Genomic DNA, 14,822 nt, shown 5'->3' with positions numbered 1-14,822 from the left:
CACAATTCAATATATTATAATTAAAGTAAAAACAACAAAGTATTTAGGAAACAAAACAGATGTTAATTTCTTAATACTATAACCCACTATCAAATAAACAGTTCATGCCATACAACATAACCTTAATGCTCAGGCTTCACAAAATAAAAATTTAATGCAAGGCAAAGATGTAACCAACTAATCAAGAATATAATATTCATTTTTGCAGTAAATAAAACAAAACCACCGCTTCATATGCACGATTAGATACTAGACCATTCTCCCATAAAGTGAATCAAGACCAAGTATTACTAGCGTGAAAATTTAATTCTCAAGCAAACATAGCAATCAATCCAAAAACTTGTCTTAAGTTGTTAGAAAAAGATATGGAGAAACTATTATATATTTTATTATAAACTATTAAATAACACACAATAGAATTTCTATAAATGCAAGAAGAACAAGGAATAGAATAACCTTAAGAGATCGAGGCTAGAATTTGATTCTATAGCCTTAAGACAAGATTACCCCTCAGTGGTGCCTCAAGGTTTGCGTTGGCAAATATCTCCCAAGATACAACTATCTTTCTCTTTACGGAAGTAGCACTCAAATCCACAAAGAACAGCGAACCAAAAGTGTTTAAAACTCTCTTTCTTGAACACTAAACTACTCTAATTTCTATATAATTTCTGGATGCAAAACTATATTTAAAATGCTTGACTTGGTGGTCTATTTTATCGGCTTTGACATGCCCCATTTTCAAAGGTTATGTCCGCTTCCAAAAGACAAAGGATGCAATCTTTGTTCAACAGTCATATCCCAACCTTGTGGAAAAGCTGGAGGAAACCGTTTCGGTTTGCAAGTGATTCGAACAAAATGAGGCGTCTGATAGTTGGTATTAGTGCCCACATGTATCAGTGCCTTTTTAACCAATGTGTCTTTCGAAATTCTTGTTTGAATTCAAACAAGAATCGGTCAAACCCATGTCCACTTTCATAAAAAGATAAAACTAAAAAGAACTATTGCAGTCGGCTAATATTAGCCAATTCAGGACTAACCCATTTTTTCTATTTTAATTTCCATTCACTTGCATATTTAATATTTAAATATTGATAATACTAATATTTAAATTATTAAATTTCTAACAAAATGCAAATCCTTAAATGCAAGTTCAACATTACTCAACACAATTTCTGCTGCTCAATAACATTGTATCATAGTGAAAGCATCATCTCTATTACTTAATTACTTGTGCATGTACAACTGCATATAGCCAGGACATAGACGAATTCTATTCTGTAAAGAAAAGCACCTTCATTTAGTCATGGAATCCCTCTCGCCCTCCTTCCCACTCACCCGTCCACCTTGGAGACCATACCCATGGAATCCCATCTCAAATCGACTCTCATTTTTCTCGTTCACTGAGTCGAAGATGATACGAAGCCGACAAAATCAACAATTGTTTCTTCCACGCCACCCAATTCTAAAATTCTTTGTGTGAATTGTCTATCTACCTTTTGAGATAAAGATTCGTGCATTCTTCCTGAGTGCAATTGTATAAAGAAGAAAAGAGAATAATTGTTCAACAAGTGAGGGATAACTCACCTCTTTCCCTACCATTATTATTTGTCTAACGCGCCCATATTCTAATCTCAACATTTGGCAACCAGAGCGGTAATACTATTACCATACCAATCCTGAAATTCTTGGTTCAGATCTCTTGGTTTTCTCTGTTTCCACTGGTAACCGAAAAATGGCCGAGGCACTCATTTCCGTGCTTCTCGAACAACTGGCTTCGGTAGCTTACGTACACGTCGGACAAGAGGTGAAGCTGGTTTTGAATGCTAAGAAAGATGTTGAGGCATTTGCTGCCAACCTTGAATTGATTCGTACTATGCTTGAGGATGCGGAGCAGAGGCAAATGGAGGAACCCGGAGTCAGAAATTGGCTGGAGAAGCTGAAAGATGTCTCGTACGAGATGGACAATGTGCTGGATGAGTGGAAAACTAAAATACTGAAACAAGAAGTTGAGAAAGAAGAAGAGCATGGTAGAAGTACTTCTCTTGTTAATAAGAAAAAGAAGAAGGCGGTATGCTTCTCTATTCCCTCCTCTTGCTTTTGTTTCGGCCAAGTCCCTCAGATAATTACTCTTGATGACATTGCTTTTAAGATCAAATTTCTGAATGAAAATTTAGATGAGATTTCAAGGCAAGGAAAAACGTATAACTTTCTATTCACAGAGAGAATGATCAGTGATAGTGAACAACCTGAGCAAGAGAAAACTTCTTCTTTTGTTGATAAATCTATCATATTTGGTAGAGAACAAGAAAAAGAAGTTTTGGTTAGAAAGTTGTTGAACGAGAGTAGTCAAGAAGAGAGTGGTCTCCTTGTCATCCCTATTGTTGGAATGGCAGGAATGGGAAAAACAACTCTGGCCCAATTGGCTTTTAATGATGAAGATGTTAATGCATGTTTTGATCTCAAAATATGGGTTTGTGTTTCGAAACCTTTTGATGAGATCAAAACTGCCAAAGCCATCATTATTGGTGCCAAAGGTGTCATCCCAAATTCAAATACTTCGCAAGATTTGTTTCAGTGTATGTCTGAATCCATTAAGGGAAAGAAGCTTCTCCTTGTCCTAGACGATGTGTGGACTGAAGACCAAGGCAAGTGGGAGAAATTGATGTTTCCATTAATACAAAGTGGCGCCGCCTGTGTCAGTAGAATATTGGTGACCACTCAAAAACAGGAGGTTGCTGATATGATGGGAGCTCGCACTCACACGATATATTTGGAGAGGTTGAGCGAAGAAAATTGTTTGTCAATATTTAACCGCATGGCATTTTTTAATAGGAAAAAGGATCGTGAATTGGAAGCAATTGGTGAAAAAATTGCAAGAAAGTGCAAGGGTTTGCCTCTTGCTATAAAGACTCTGGGTAATTTCATGCGGTACAAGGAAAAGAGGAAAGAATGGCATGAAGTTTTGAACAATAAGATATGGGAGCTAGAAGAGGTTGCGCAACAAGTTTTCCAGCCCCTATTACAGAGTTATTTTGATTTGGCACCTACAGTCAAACGATGCCTTTTATATTGTGCTATTTTTCCTAAAGGTCATCTGATCGATAAAGATTATTTGATTGAGTTGTGGATGTCACAAGATTATCTCTATTCGAAAGGAAACATAGAGAAAATAATTGGCCAAAGATTCTTTGATGATTTAGTAATGCGATCTTTCTTCCAAGACTTTGAAGAAGATAATAAAGGTCTCTATTTGAAAGGAAGCATAGAGAAAATAATTGGCCAAAGAATCTTTGATAATTTAGTAATGCGATCTTTCTTCCAAGACTTTGAAGAAGATAATAAAGGAAATATTAGAAGGTGTAAAATGCATGATATTATGCATGACTTTCTACGGTTTCTTACTCAAAATGAATGCTTTACAATGGAAGGTAATGATACAATGGAGCCCTTGGGAGATAAGATCCGCCATTTGACCTTAGTGCTCGCACCCAAGGTTACACTCTCATGTGTTTCGTTTTCCAACTGCTATCTACGTACTCTTGCAACTTTTGATTCAAAATTTAATGTTGTGGACTCATCTTTGATCTCGCAGTTCAAATATATTAGGACATTAAATTTGAGTGGTAATTATATTGAAGAGCTTCCAGAAATGACAGGTGAATTGGTACATCTGAGGTTTATTGATTTGTCCAACAATCCATTGAAAAAGCTACCGAATACGGTGTGTAATTTATACAATTTGCAGACATTGCGCCTTGAAAGGTGTGTGAAACTTGAAAGTCTACCTCAGAGCATGGGAAAGTTGATTAACTTAAAGCATCTGTATGTTTGGGGTTGCTCTCGGTTGGCCAACTTTCCGAAAGGGATTGCGAAATTAAGAAATCTAAGAGCAATAGATCAGTACCGTGTTGGCGGTGGTAAAGACGACCATGAAGGGTTTACCCAAAAAATAGAAAAAATATACGACGATGCAGCTTTCAAATTAATAGCTCGAACCTCAGACCAAGTTCATATTTATTGATGGGGAATTGAAAGTTGCTGCGGGTGAGGGTGAAAAGGAGAGGAAGAGTAGAAGGAAGAGGGTGAAGGCATAGTCGAAGCAGGGGATGATGTTTAGTTGCATGAGAGGCCTTCCACTTAAGGTAATTAAGCTCTTTTCTATTTATTGACCAACTCACTCTATTCATTTTACATCAATGTGCTAATTTCAGGCTTGAATTTTTATTATACTTGCCAAATTACAAGATTCCAACTACTAGACAAGTATAACTGTATATATAATGTTGCAAGGGACTTTCTAACTCCATTGGTTAAGACCATATTCGAGGTCCCAAATTCAATTACTCCTCTGCCAAAATTGTTGCATTAAAAATAAATAACAAAACGAGTATAAGCCTATAAGGTCATGGGTGCATCAATATAGTGATTAGCAATGCTCTAATTTTATATTATTTTAGTTAATCCAACCCGCCTGACTGTTGCGAGTGCTGCTAATGATTGCAGGGCTCACACATTTTCTCTTTAGGGGAAGTGAGATAGAAAGGGAGAGAAAGCTGCATGCATTACTAGAACCAATGGTTGGCTGCTGCGCTACAGATTCCACCTGGACATGGGCACATCCAAAAGCTCAATTATATGTGTGTGTATATATAGTATGTATGTGCATGTATATAGTATGTATATGAGGTCTTCAGTTATGTATGTGTGTGTGTGTGTGTGTATAGGCACATCAAAAGCTCCATTATGTGTGTGTAGTATGTAAAAGAGCTTTAACCAGTGCGTTGCCGCGAGAATGTTATATTGATTATAAGCATTGTATATAAGTGTTTGAATGAGGAACTAAATGTGTTGTAAGCGTTGTGTGTAAATATGTAAAAACTACTTATACAAAACACGTACAAAATATTTATATAAAATATATAGTAGTTGTTGACAACTATACATATATATAAAGAGTTGTTCCAAATCTAGCTGCTCTTATTTTACCGATTTACAAATTGATGTTAGCACGAAACTTATAAGAAGAAAATGGTGGGAGGGAAAGAGGGAGAGGGAGCTTTACAAGCGTGCAAGCCCAATGTATGCTATTATATGAAGTATTTTCCTCAGTGGCATGGCAAGTAAAGCCAATTGAATCAACAAGCTCAAGTTTGCATTGTACAAAACCCTAAGTACTCAAACATATGAAATCCAATCTTCCACTTTACAAATCACATATGGGTAAAATAGTAGCTCTAAAGAAACCGGAAGAAGTAAATGGCTTTGGAACACAAATGTGCCTGAGGTGCCGAAACATGGAGTTAAGGAAGCGTTTTCTTCTTATTTTGCGGGAAGAAGAATGCAGCTCTGAATTCGGACCATTTGCTTAACCCACGGTTCCATAACCCATAAATGATTTTAGTGTCGTTCCACCTGAATTGAAAAACTGCAGAGATTAGTCAAAAACATCTGACATATTGGCTGTACTAAATATAATTGTACCCCAAATTTAAGGTACTATCAAATTTGTTGACATAAGTTCAGAATTAATCTTTAGTGTCGTTAATAAATATACTACTAGTATGTTGACCCAGTATGATTCTAATTACATCTTTTCTTATCAAAATGTTTATATACATAAATTTCAATATGTCTGCTTACGACGCAAAAATTTTCGTTTTGTTTCATAAAATACAAATAGTTTCACTAATACTTCATACGTGGAGCAGCGACCACTTTAGTTGGGTTCTCTTGGCACAGATTTTGGTTAGAAAGTCAGGAAATTTCTAAAACCAGCATCAGATACTTCAACACAATTTGACAACAACAGGGTGCGTTTTTAATATTCCTTCCAACAAACAAAGAAAAAAAAAAGAGGTTAAGCTACTACCCCCACATGAAAAAATAAAAACAAAAAACAGAACACAGGCACTTTTCCCCATTGAGTATAAACGTGTTCTGAATTTGAACCTGACTAAAAGTTGATAGAAGCATAGTATTTCTTATATATATTTGTACCAGCCCAGGCCAGCAAAGATATTAATGATAAATCCAAAAAGTAGCCGAAACCGCTTCAGCTATATGATTCATGAATCACATTTTAAGCTATCCGGATAGACTATCCAACAATATTCTCTGATATACTGATGCAAATATGCCTCTATAACAAACACAAAACATTGAATTCCATCACCTTCTTGTTATTGACCTCTTCCTCAGTCGGAATTGCTGGAGCTTCAGAACCCAATCCGTCTGCCGTGGCTGGTGGAAGAGACCATCGATCAGGACCACGTCGCCTTCACGCGTCTGTGGCCGGAGCTGAAGAGGAGAGTAAGAATTATAATATATCATATTGACAACAGCATTATTTTGAATTCAGTTTAGCAGAATTACTTTGAATTCATGAAATAATATTCGTATAACATATTAATTAGCAAAAAAGAATTCTCGTTATGAGAGGAACCCAAAGAATGTTCTAATTATACATTAGTTGGTCTAATTCTATGGAATTTTCATGACATTAAAAGATGGAATTATATAGTTACAAGTTGGTCTAATTCTACAGAATTCCCATGACATTAAAAGATGGAATTATATAGTTACAAACACAAAATTTCAGATTTCCAAAGTTTAAAACTTCTAAGTGAACTAAGTATCCATGGGCTACAAATCCACAAAACATCAAAAATTATGCAGAAGAAATCTAAAGAAAATAACGTAAAACACAAAAGCATCCAGAATATCACAACCCAGAAGCTAAAATTACCAGGTAATCAGTATCAAAAACCCATTAATCACAAATATATAACCCAAACTAAAAAGCAAAAATTAAAATAATAAATAATTTAGGGTTTAGGGCCTAGGGTGTGCGCGTGCGTATGGATTTTTTTGGGGGGGGGGGGGGGGAGTTGGGTGTGGGGGGTTTGGTTTGGGTTATGTATATGAGGTTATGTATGTGTATATAGCAATGTTTTAAAAGGCACGCCTAGGCCCCTGTGAAGCTGGGCTTGAGGGTTGCCGCCTCTGTTTTGAGGGAGTGTAAGGCGTCGCCGAAGCTGCCTAGGTGCGCCTCAGGGGATTTTTTTTTTTTTTTTGGTGCTCATTGTGCTTTTCATCCTCTATTTTATATATATAATATATGTATATATATATATATATATGTGTGTATATGTATTTATAATATATGTGTGCTCAGGATGATTATTGATTACTAATCTTTTTTTTTTTTTTTTTAATATAATATATGTGTACGATATATTAAAAAATTTAGGTCCCATAAGACTTCGCCTGATGCCTAGGTTGGGCTATCCCTCGGACGGCTCGCCCACGCCTCACGCTTTTAATACATTGGTATATAGGCACATCAAAAACTCCATTATGTGTGTGTACAAGAACTTTAGCCCCCTCATTGCCGCCGGAATGTCAAGTTGATTATAAGCATTGTATATAAGTTTTAGAATAAGGAACTAAATGGTTGTAAGCGTTGTGTGTAAATATGTAAAAACTATTTATACAAAACATGTACAAAGTATTTATATAAAATATATAGTAGTTGTTGACAACTCTACATACATATAAAGAGTTGTTCAAAATCTAACAGCTCTCATTTTACCGATATACAAATTGATGTTTAGCACGAAACTTATAAGAAGAAAATGGTGGGAGGGAAAGAGGGAGAGTGAGCTTTACAGGTGCGCAAGCCCATTGTATGCTTGGTGTGGCTTGTTGGAGTCGTGCAGACAGCTGCAATACTTCAGCAAATAAATTGATAATGCTTGTGCTCTGCTCTGTTCCTTTGCAAGCTGATCCTACAAACAAAAGCACAGGCAAAACTTGAAAAACGATGCCAATCATTGAAAGCTAAACACCACCATCCTGAATCTTTTATAAAACAAAACACCATGGAAAATTTCAACAATAAATGTTTTTTCATACCAAAAACGAAACATTGGAAGTAAATGTTTTACTTTGAAATTTCAACATTGGCTTAATTCAGACAATATTATCTTACTTTGAAATTTCTCCCACGGAATGTGACTACAGTGTTCATAGATGACTGTTGTAACTTGTAGAGTAGACATTAGGTGGACAACTCTTTGACTATGTCATTAGACACATTACAAAAGCTTACTTTCCATGACCTTTGCATGTAACTTACAAATTCCCAACTACATTTGTCATTTGTGTGTCCTCAGCTTACATTGCGTAACCACGTTTCCGATTGAAACATTAACCAAATCCAAAAGAAAAAAAATGTGACTCTCTCTCTCTCTCTCTCTCTCTCTCTCTCTCTCTCTCTCTCTCTCTCTCTCTCTCTCTCTCTATGGCTTTCTTACCACACAAAAGGTTAAGTTATGCCCCACATGAAAAAATAACAACAGAAAACAGAACAAAGGCACTATATTTGTACCAGCCAAGGCCAGAAAAAAAAAAATTAACGATCAATCCAAAAAGTAGCCAAACACGCTTCACCGATATGCATCATGAAACACATTTTAAGCTATCTGGATAGACTATCCAACAATATTCTCTGATTCATTGTTGCAAATATGCCTCTATAAAAAACACAAAAGGTTGAATTCCATCACCTTGTTGTTATTGACCTCTTTCTCAGTCGGAATTGTCGGAGCTTCGGAATCCAACTCATGGCCGGAACTGTGGCAGAAGAGACCGTCGATCAGGACCACATCGCCTTCAAGCACCTGCGGTTAGAGCTGCAGAGGAGAGTCAGAATTAAAATATATCATACTGAGAACAGTATTGAATTCAGTTTTGCAGAATTATTTGAATTCAAGAAATAACGTTCGTATAACATATCAAGAAGCTAAACAGAATTCTCCTTGTGAGGGAAACCCAAATAATGTTCTAGATATACAATTTGTTGGTCTAATTCGACAGAATTCCATCATCTTAAAAGATGGAATTATATAGTTACAAACACCAAAGTCCAGATTTTCAAAGTTTTAACCTTTTAAGTGAACTAAGTGTCCATGGCTTACAAATCTACAAAACATTGAAAATTACGCACCAGAAATCTACCCGAAAAAAAAATATAAATAAATAAATAAATAAAAACCCAAACGGTACCTGCTTGGTTACACGTCATAAAATCAGAATATTCATGGCCATAAGCAGAGGCTTCTTGGAATCGAACCGTCCTACTGCTTCAATTCAGTGATCTCGCCAAGCTGGGGGACTGAAATTAGAAAAGAAAATTTTAGGTCCCTGCAGGTCGTAATCGGCGAGAGAGTTTGGGTGGTGGGACGTGAGGAAATTGGGTGAGTTGCCGTCTACAAGAAGAAGAGAGAGAGAGTTTGTGTGATGGGAGAAAATTGGGTGGTGGTAGGAGGAGAGAGTGTTTGGGTGGTGGCAGGTGAGGAAATTGGGTAGGTTCGGTGAGAAGAAGAGGGCTTTGTGAGTTCAGTGAGGAAATTGGTTGGGTTCTGTGAGAAGAAGAAGATTGGGCTTTTGTAGGTTCGATGAGACAGTTTATTTATTTATTTTTTATTTTTTGGAGAAATCGGTGAGACAGTTTATTGGAGTTGGAGAATAAGAAGAAGAAAACACTTAAAAAATAAGAATGTGGTTATGTAAATTCTAGAGAATTTGGGAAAGTATTATATATTCCTATTAGGATTACATTACCTATTAAATGTTGTAATCCTAAAGGGAAAGGTTTGACCATTTCTACTACTATAAATAAAGGCACAATGGGGTGAATCAAACACACTTCACACTTCACAATTAAATCAATCTCTCTTCTTCCTAAAGCTTGCCGCACCCCTCTCTCTCTCTCTAACCCTAGACCGCTCAATCAAATAGACCTACAATACGTTATCAGCACGCTTTTGCCAGAAGTTGAGGAATTGACGCAACGTAGGAGGAGGATATCATCCACCATATTCAAAGGCTTATTCGTTTTCTGCTAATCAGGTATGCTTAAAATAAAGGAAGATATTTGAAACGTCCACGAAGCATGAAAACATTCTCCATGATGCATGAACCCTTCTATGTTTATATTTTCCTTTCGATATATATATTGTATATGTTCATATATTTGTCAATATATATATTCGTTTCATGCATTGCACAATTAAATTGTTATGTGGAATTTGTGAGTAAAAATATAAAATTAAATTAGAAGCAAATTTGGGTTTTTCTGAAACCCTAGGTTCGAAAATTGGGTATGTTTTTTGTCTCACCGTGGGATGGCATCACCCTGATGCCCTTGGACTACCTGCGCAGCCCCTGTAAAGTTTGCTACTCCATAACCACGGGCCTGCAACCCTAGTTTCTGGTCCATAGCCCACAAGCCTAGCTTGTTGGGCCCCCTATGTCACGGCATGCATCATCAGCAGCCAGCCTATGCGCTAGGCTTAGCTTCCCGTGACCAAGACCCAGGTCCCAGCCTTCGCTGGGCCCACAAGCCAGCGTGTGCTGGGCTTGTTTCCATGCCCCCCTCACGGTCCAATTTCGAAACCCAATTTGCGGCTGGGGTTTCCTCCCTTCACCGTGGCCTGCCAAGGTCTTTTTTTGGGCCTCGCCTTATATTTAAGGCACCCAACCCGTGCCCTATTACCCAGGGCACCAAGCCCATATTATTTTTTTAGGGCTTTATTTTCAATCCAATAATATTATTTTAATATTATTTAGCTTCTACAATCGACCATGTATGGCCCGATTTATTGAATTAATTAAAAGTGACCTGCAGTCCATTAATTTGATAATTAATCCAAAATTATTGACCTGAAGATCACTTTTGGACATTAACGATTCAATAATTTATTTTTATACTTTGAACCGTCACATACTTTCATAGTAACGAAGCTCTCATACTTGAGTTCTCGAAGACAACTCAAATCCACTACACTTAGTATGTTGCATTTTGTGTTTCTTGCAGGAACCTCTCATTATGAACTAATCGTTCATAAAATTAAATTGAACCTGTAGTTTCACATTTAGTGTCTTTGAAACCTGAAGTTTTCATTCAAAACATACCACATGAAACCCGTAGTTTTCATGCATAAATTAAACCACTACATGTCTATAGAACATGTATGCTCTACGATATATGTCTATGGCTTATCATATGACTAATCATGTTTTCTCCCTCCATTTTAGGGACATGTCGAACTTGAACAAGCTTGATTTCTCTGCTCTAGAAGTCTCTGGAAGAAACTATCTAAAGTGGGTTCAAGACGTGAAACTTCATCTCACTGTAAAGGGCATTAAAGCCACCATCAAGGTACCTATCGCCGACAAACCTGTTGATGAAGCTCAGAAGGCTACTATAATGATCTTTATTCGAAGACACATCCATGATGCACTGCAGACTGAGTATCTCGCTGAGGAGGACCCACGCAACCTCTGGCTTGCTCTGGCCGATCGTTTTGATCACCAGAAAGACATATACTTGCCTGAAGCAAGACACGACTGGCAGCATCTTCGCTTCCAAGACTTTAAGTCCATGAATGAATATAAATTTGAAGTTTGTAGGATCCATTCTTTGTTGAAATTATGCAAAGTGGAACTAATCGAATCAGATCTCCTGGACAAGACCTATTCGACCTTCTATGCCACCAATATTGTCCTGCACCAACAATATAGGGCACAAAAATTCACCAAGTTTTTGGATTTGATCTCTGTTTTATTTCTTGCTGAAAAACAGAACCAACTTTTGATGAAGAACCATTAAGCTCGACCCACCGGCTCGAACGCCGCGCTTGAAGCACAGGCGACCTATTCTAGCAGCCATAAATGACAAAAGAATCGTCATGGTCGTGGCAATGGGCGGCAAGCCCAACCACCGCCCAAGGTGAACAAAGTGCCACACCACTCGCCCCTAAGGCCCCAAACTTCAAGAACAAAGGCAAAACTCTCGTTCAAGCTACTTCTACTGAACTGGACATGTGCTAACATTGTGGATCAAATGATCATTGGTCACGTGTATGCCGCGCTTCCCCTGAGGCTATTGCCAAGTATCATTCCCGTCGTGAATCTAACTTTGCACAATTGGATCATCTGGAAGATGCAACCACATCCATGAAGATATCGGATTTTCAAGAAGTATCAACGCCTATGGATGAATAAATTAGACATGTTTTTAGGGTGTTTACCCCTAGTGGCCGAACCCACTAGGAGTGGCCGGCCCTACCCCCCTAATTTGCTAGGTTTATGGTTTAATTTTGAACAATTTTTCTATGTATTTGGAATAATTTGCTTGGTTTTGGTTTGTTTTGAATTATGGATTGTTATTTGAATGGATATTATTTCTCGAATTGCTTAATTGAATGAATGGACTTATATTTTTGCATGTGGCCAATTCAATCAATTTATTTGTAGGTATGTCTAGTGGGGAAGTTAGTTGTCTGGCAGATAGTGCAATTACTCACACCATCTTGCGTGAACAACATTATTTTACTAACTTAATACCCAAGAAAGCTCCTTTGACAACTCTCTCAGGCTCATCCAACCTGATTGAAGAATACGGAAAGGCACGTATCATGTTGTCTAATGGTACAATTCTGACCATTGAGGCATTCTATTCTCCACATTTCAGAAGAATGTTGCTGAGTTTTAGAGATATTCGAGATAATAAATATCATCTTGAAACCACTGAAGATCATGGTTCTGAATTTCTTTGTATCACTTCATACGAATAATATTCACGAGAAGTTAGAACGCTTGCCGAGTGGGTTGTACATCACAACCATTCGTGGCATAGAAACCCATAGTGTAGCCGGCCCTATGCCTGAGTTCCAGGACACCTTATTACTTTGGCATGACCATTTGGGACATCCTGGATGTGACATGATGCGCCGTATCCTCAAATCTTCTCACGGGCATAAGTTACATCCATATGTTGGAGTTTCGCCATGCAAAGCGTGTCTTTAGGGAAGTTGAATATTCAACATTCTCATACCAAGATTATTCACGACCCCCTAAATTTTTTTAGAGGATTCAATGGGACATTTGTGGACCTATCTAACCAACATGTGGACCATTTAAATATTTTATGATGTTGGTTGATGCATCGACAAAATGGTTACATGTTTGCTTGTTGTCCACACAGAACGCCGCATTTGCTAAATTCCTAGCTCAAATCATTAAGCTAAGGGTTCACCACCCTGATTATCCGATCAAGTCGATTCGACCGAATAACGCTGGAGAGTTTACGTCACAAGCTTTTGACAATTATTGTATGTTAGTAGGGATTAATGTGGAACATCATGTGCCCCATGTTCACACCCAAAAAGGCCTGGCAGAAGCTTTCATAAAGCGTCTTCAATTGATAGCTCGGACTTTGGTTATGAGAACCACATTGCCGGTATCTGCCTGGGGCTATGCAATATTGCATGCAGCTATGTTAGTCTGCATGAGGCCCACCGTTACCCAACCACATTCATCGTTACAGTTGGTCACTAGATACAAGCCTGACGTCTCGCATTTATGAATGTTTGGGTGCGCCGTTTATGTGCCAATAGTGCCGCCACTACATATCAAAATGAGTCCTCAGAGAAAAATGGGAATCTATGTCGGTTATGATTCGCCATCAATTGTTCGATACTTAGAACCCTTGACAGGAGATCTCTTTACCGCACGTTTTGTGGATTGTCACTTTGATGAGACAGTTTTTCCATCGTTAGGGGGAGATAAGCATGCTAACGTTCTCGTAGAACACCGCAAATTGTCGTTGTATGCTCCTATTATGTCTCATTTAGATCCCCGCACTGCTCAATCTGAAACTGAGATGTGACGAATTATATATCTTCAGAGCATTACTCAAAGCATGCCGCATACTTTTAATGACTAGCAAATGTGACAAGATCACATATACCTGCTGCAGACACACCTGCAAGGATAAATGTACCCCGTGTATGTCAATTGCCCGTCTGGGTAAGCTGAACTGTCCCTAAAGGTGTGGAGGCCACATCCTCCACACGGCAAGGTACATTGACGGCTAGCCAATCATCTGCTACAACCCTAAAGAGTGGCAGACCCCCTGGTTCAAATGATTCACAACCCCGGAAGAGGAAAATGGCACTAACTAGTGACCCTAGTTTGAATTCGACCATCGCTCACTTATCCGTTCCAACGCATGAGGTTATTTTAGATTACGGTGATGCTTCAGACGAAACATGTCGGCCTCCCAAGAATCGTGAGATTTCGGTCCTCTACACAGTATTGGATGAGGTTTAGAATAGGAATGAAATGATCGTCGACGATACATTCGCGTACTCAATAGCTACTAACATCATGCTTAGCGATGACATTGAACCACGTTCTATCAATGAATGCTGACGTAGAACCGATTGGTCAAACCGGAAACAAGCAATGCAGGTCAAACTCGATTCGTTTGCGAAACGTAAAGTGTTTAGACCAATTGTTCCTACACCACCACGCGTGAAGTCCATTGGCTACAAGTGGGTTTTCGTGAGGAAGCGTAATGAGAAAAATGAAATAATTCGATAGAAAGCACACCTCATAGCGCAAGGCTTCTCTCGGCGTCCTGGGATTGATTACGAGTAGACGTATTCCCCCATAATGGACGTTATAACGTTCCGCTACCTAATCAGTTTGGTAGTTTCCAAAAAACTGAATATGCAACTTATGGACGTGGTAACCGCGTATCTCTATGTGGATCTAGATACGGAAATTTACATGAAAGTTCCAGAAGGACTTCCATTGACTGGTTCAAATAGTTCTAGACCACGGAACAACTGGTTTAAATAGTTCTAGACCACGGAGCACTCTCTCAATTAGGTTGCGGAGGTCACTCTACGGATTGAAACAATCCGGGCGGATGTGGTATAACCGTCTAAGTGAATATTTGACAAGTCAGG

General features: G+C 38.2%; 2 protein-coding genes across 2 annotated transcripts; both read left to right on the top strand.

The window, feature by feature from the left end:
* Positions 1–1,732: 1,732 nt before the first annotated feature.
* LOC137716941 (putative disease resistance protein RGA3) lies at positions 1,733–4,094 on the top strand. Its single transcript, XM_068456285.1, has 3 exons — positions 1,733–3,176; positions 3,267–3,973; positions 4,008–4,094. Exons 1-3 carry the CDS (start codon positions 1,733–1,735, stop codon positions 4,092–4,094), a joined length of 2,238 nt encoding a protein of 745 aa, XP_068312386.1.
* A 7,010-nt stretch (positions 4,095–11,104) lies between these two features.
* On the top strand, positions 11,105–11,674 carry LOC137716940 (uncharacterized). The gene has a single exon (XM_068456283.1). It carries the CDS (start codon positions 11,105–11,107, stop codon positions 11,672–11,674), a length of 570 nt encoding a protein of 189 aa, XP_068312384.1.
* The last annotated feature ends 3,148 nt before the right edge of the window (positions 11,675–14,822 follow it).

The sequence above is a fragment of the Pyrus communis genome, chromosome 15 (genome assembly GCF_963583255.1).
Source record: "Pyrus communis chromosome 15, drPyrComm1.1, whole genome shotgun sequence".
NCBI lineage: Eukaryota > Viridiplantae > Streptophyta > Magnoliopsida > Rosales > Rosaceae > Pyrus > Pyrus communis.
Note: the sequence above shows the minus strand (reverse complement) of the source record. Positions and strands in the feature narration are given on the sequence as shown.

What these genes read in the sequence shown, in the direction of transcription:
- LOC137716941 (XM_068456285.1), top strand. Translation starts at nt 1,733, where the DNA reads ATGGCCGAGGCACTCATTTCCGTGCTTCTCGAACAACTGGCTTCGGTA. An exon ending in AAACATAGAGAAAATAATTG is followed by an intron (nt 3,177 to 3,266) that starts GCCAAAGATTCT and finishes AAGGAAGCATAG; the next exon opens with AGAAAATAATTGGCCAAAGA. An exon ending in AAAAAATATACGACGATGCA is followed by an intron (nt 3,974 to 4,007) that starts GCTTTCAAATTA and finishes CCTCAGACCAAG; the next exon opens with TTCATATTTATTGATGGGGA.
- LOC137716940 (XM_068456283.1), top strand. Translation starts at nt 11,105, where the DNA reads ATGTCGAACTTGAACAAGCTTGATTTCTCTGCTCTAGAAGTCTCTGGA.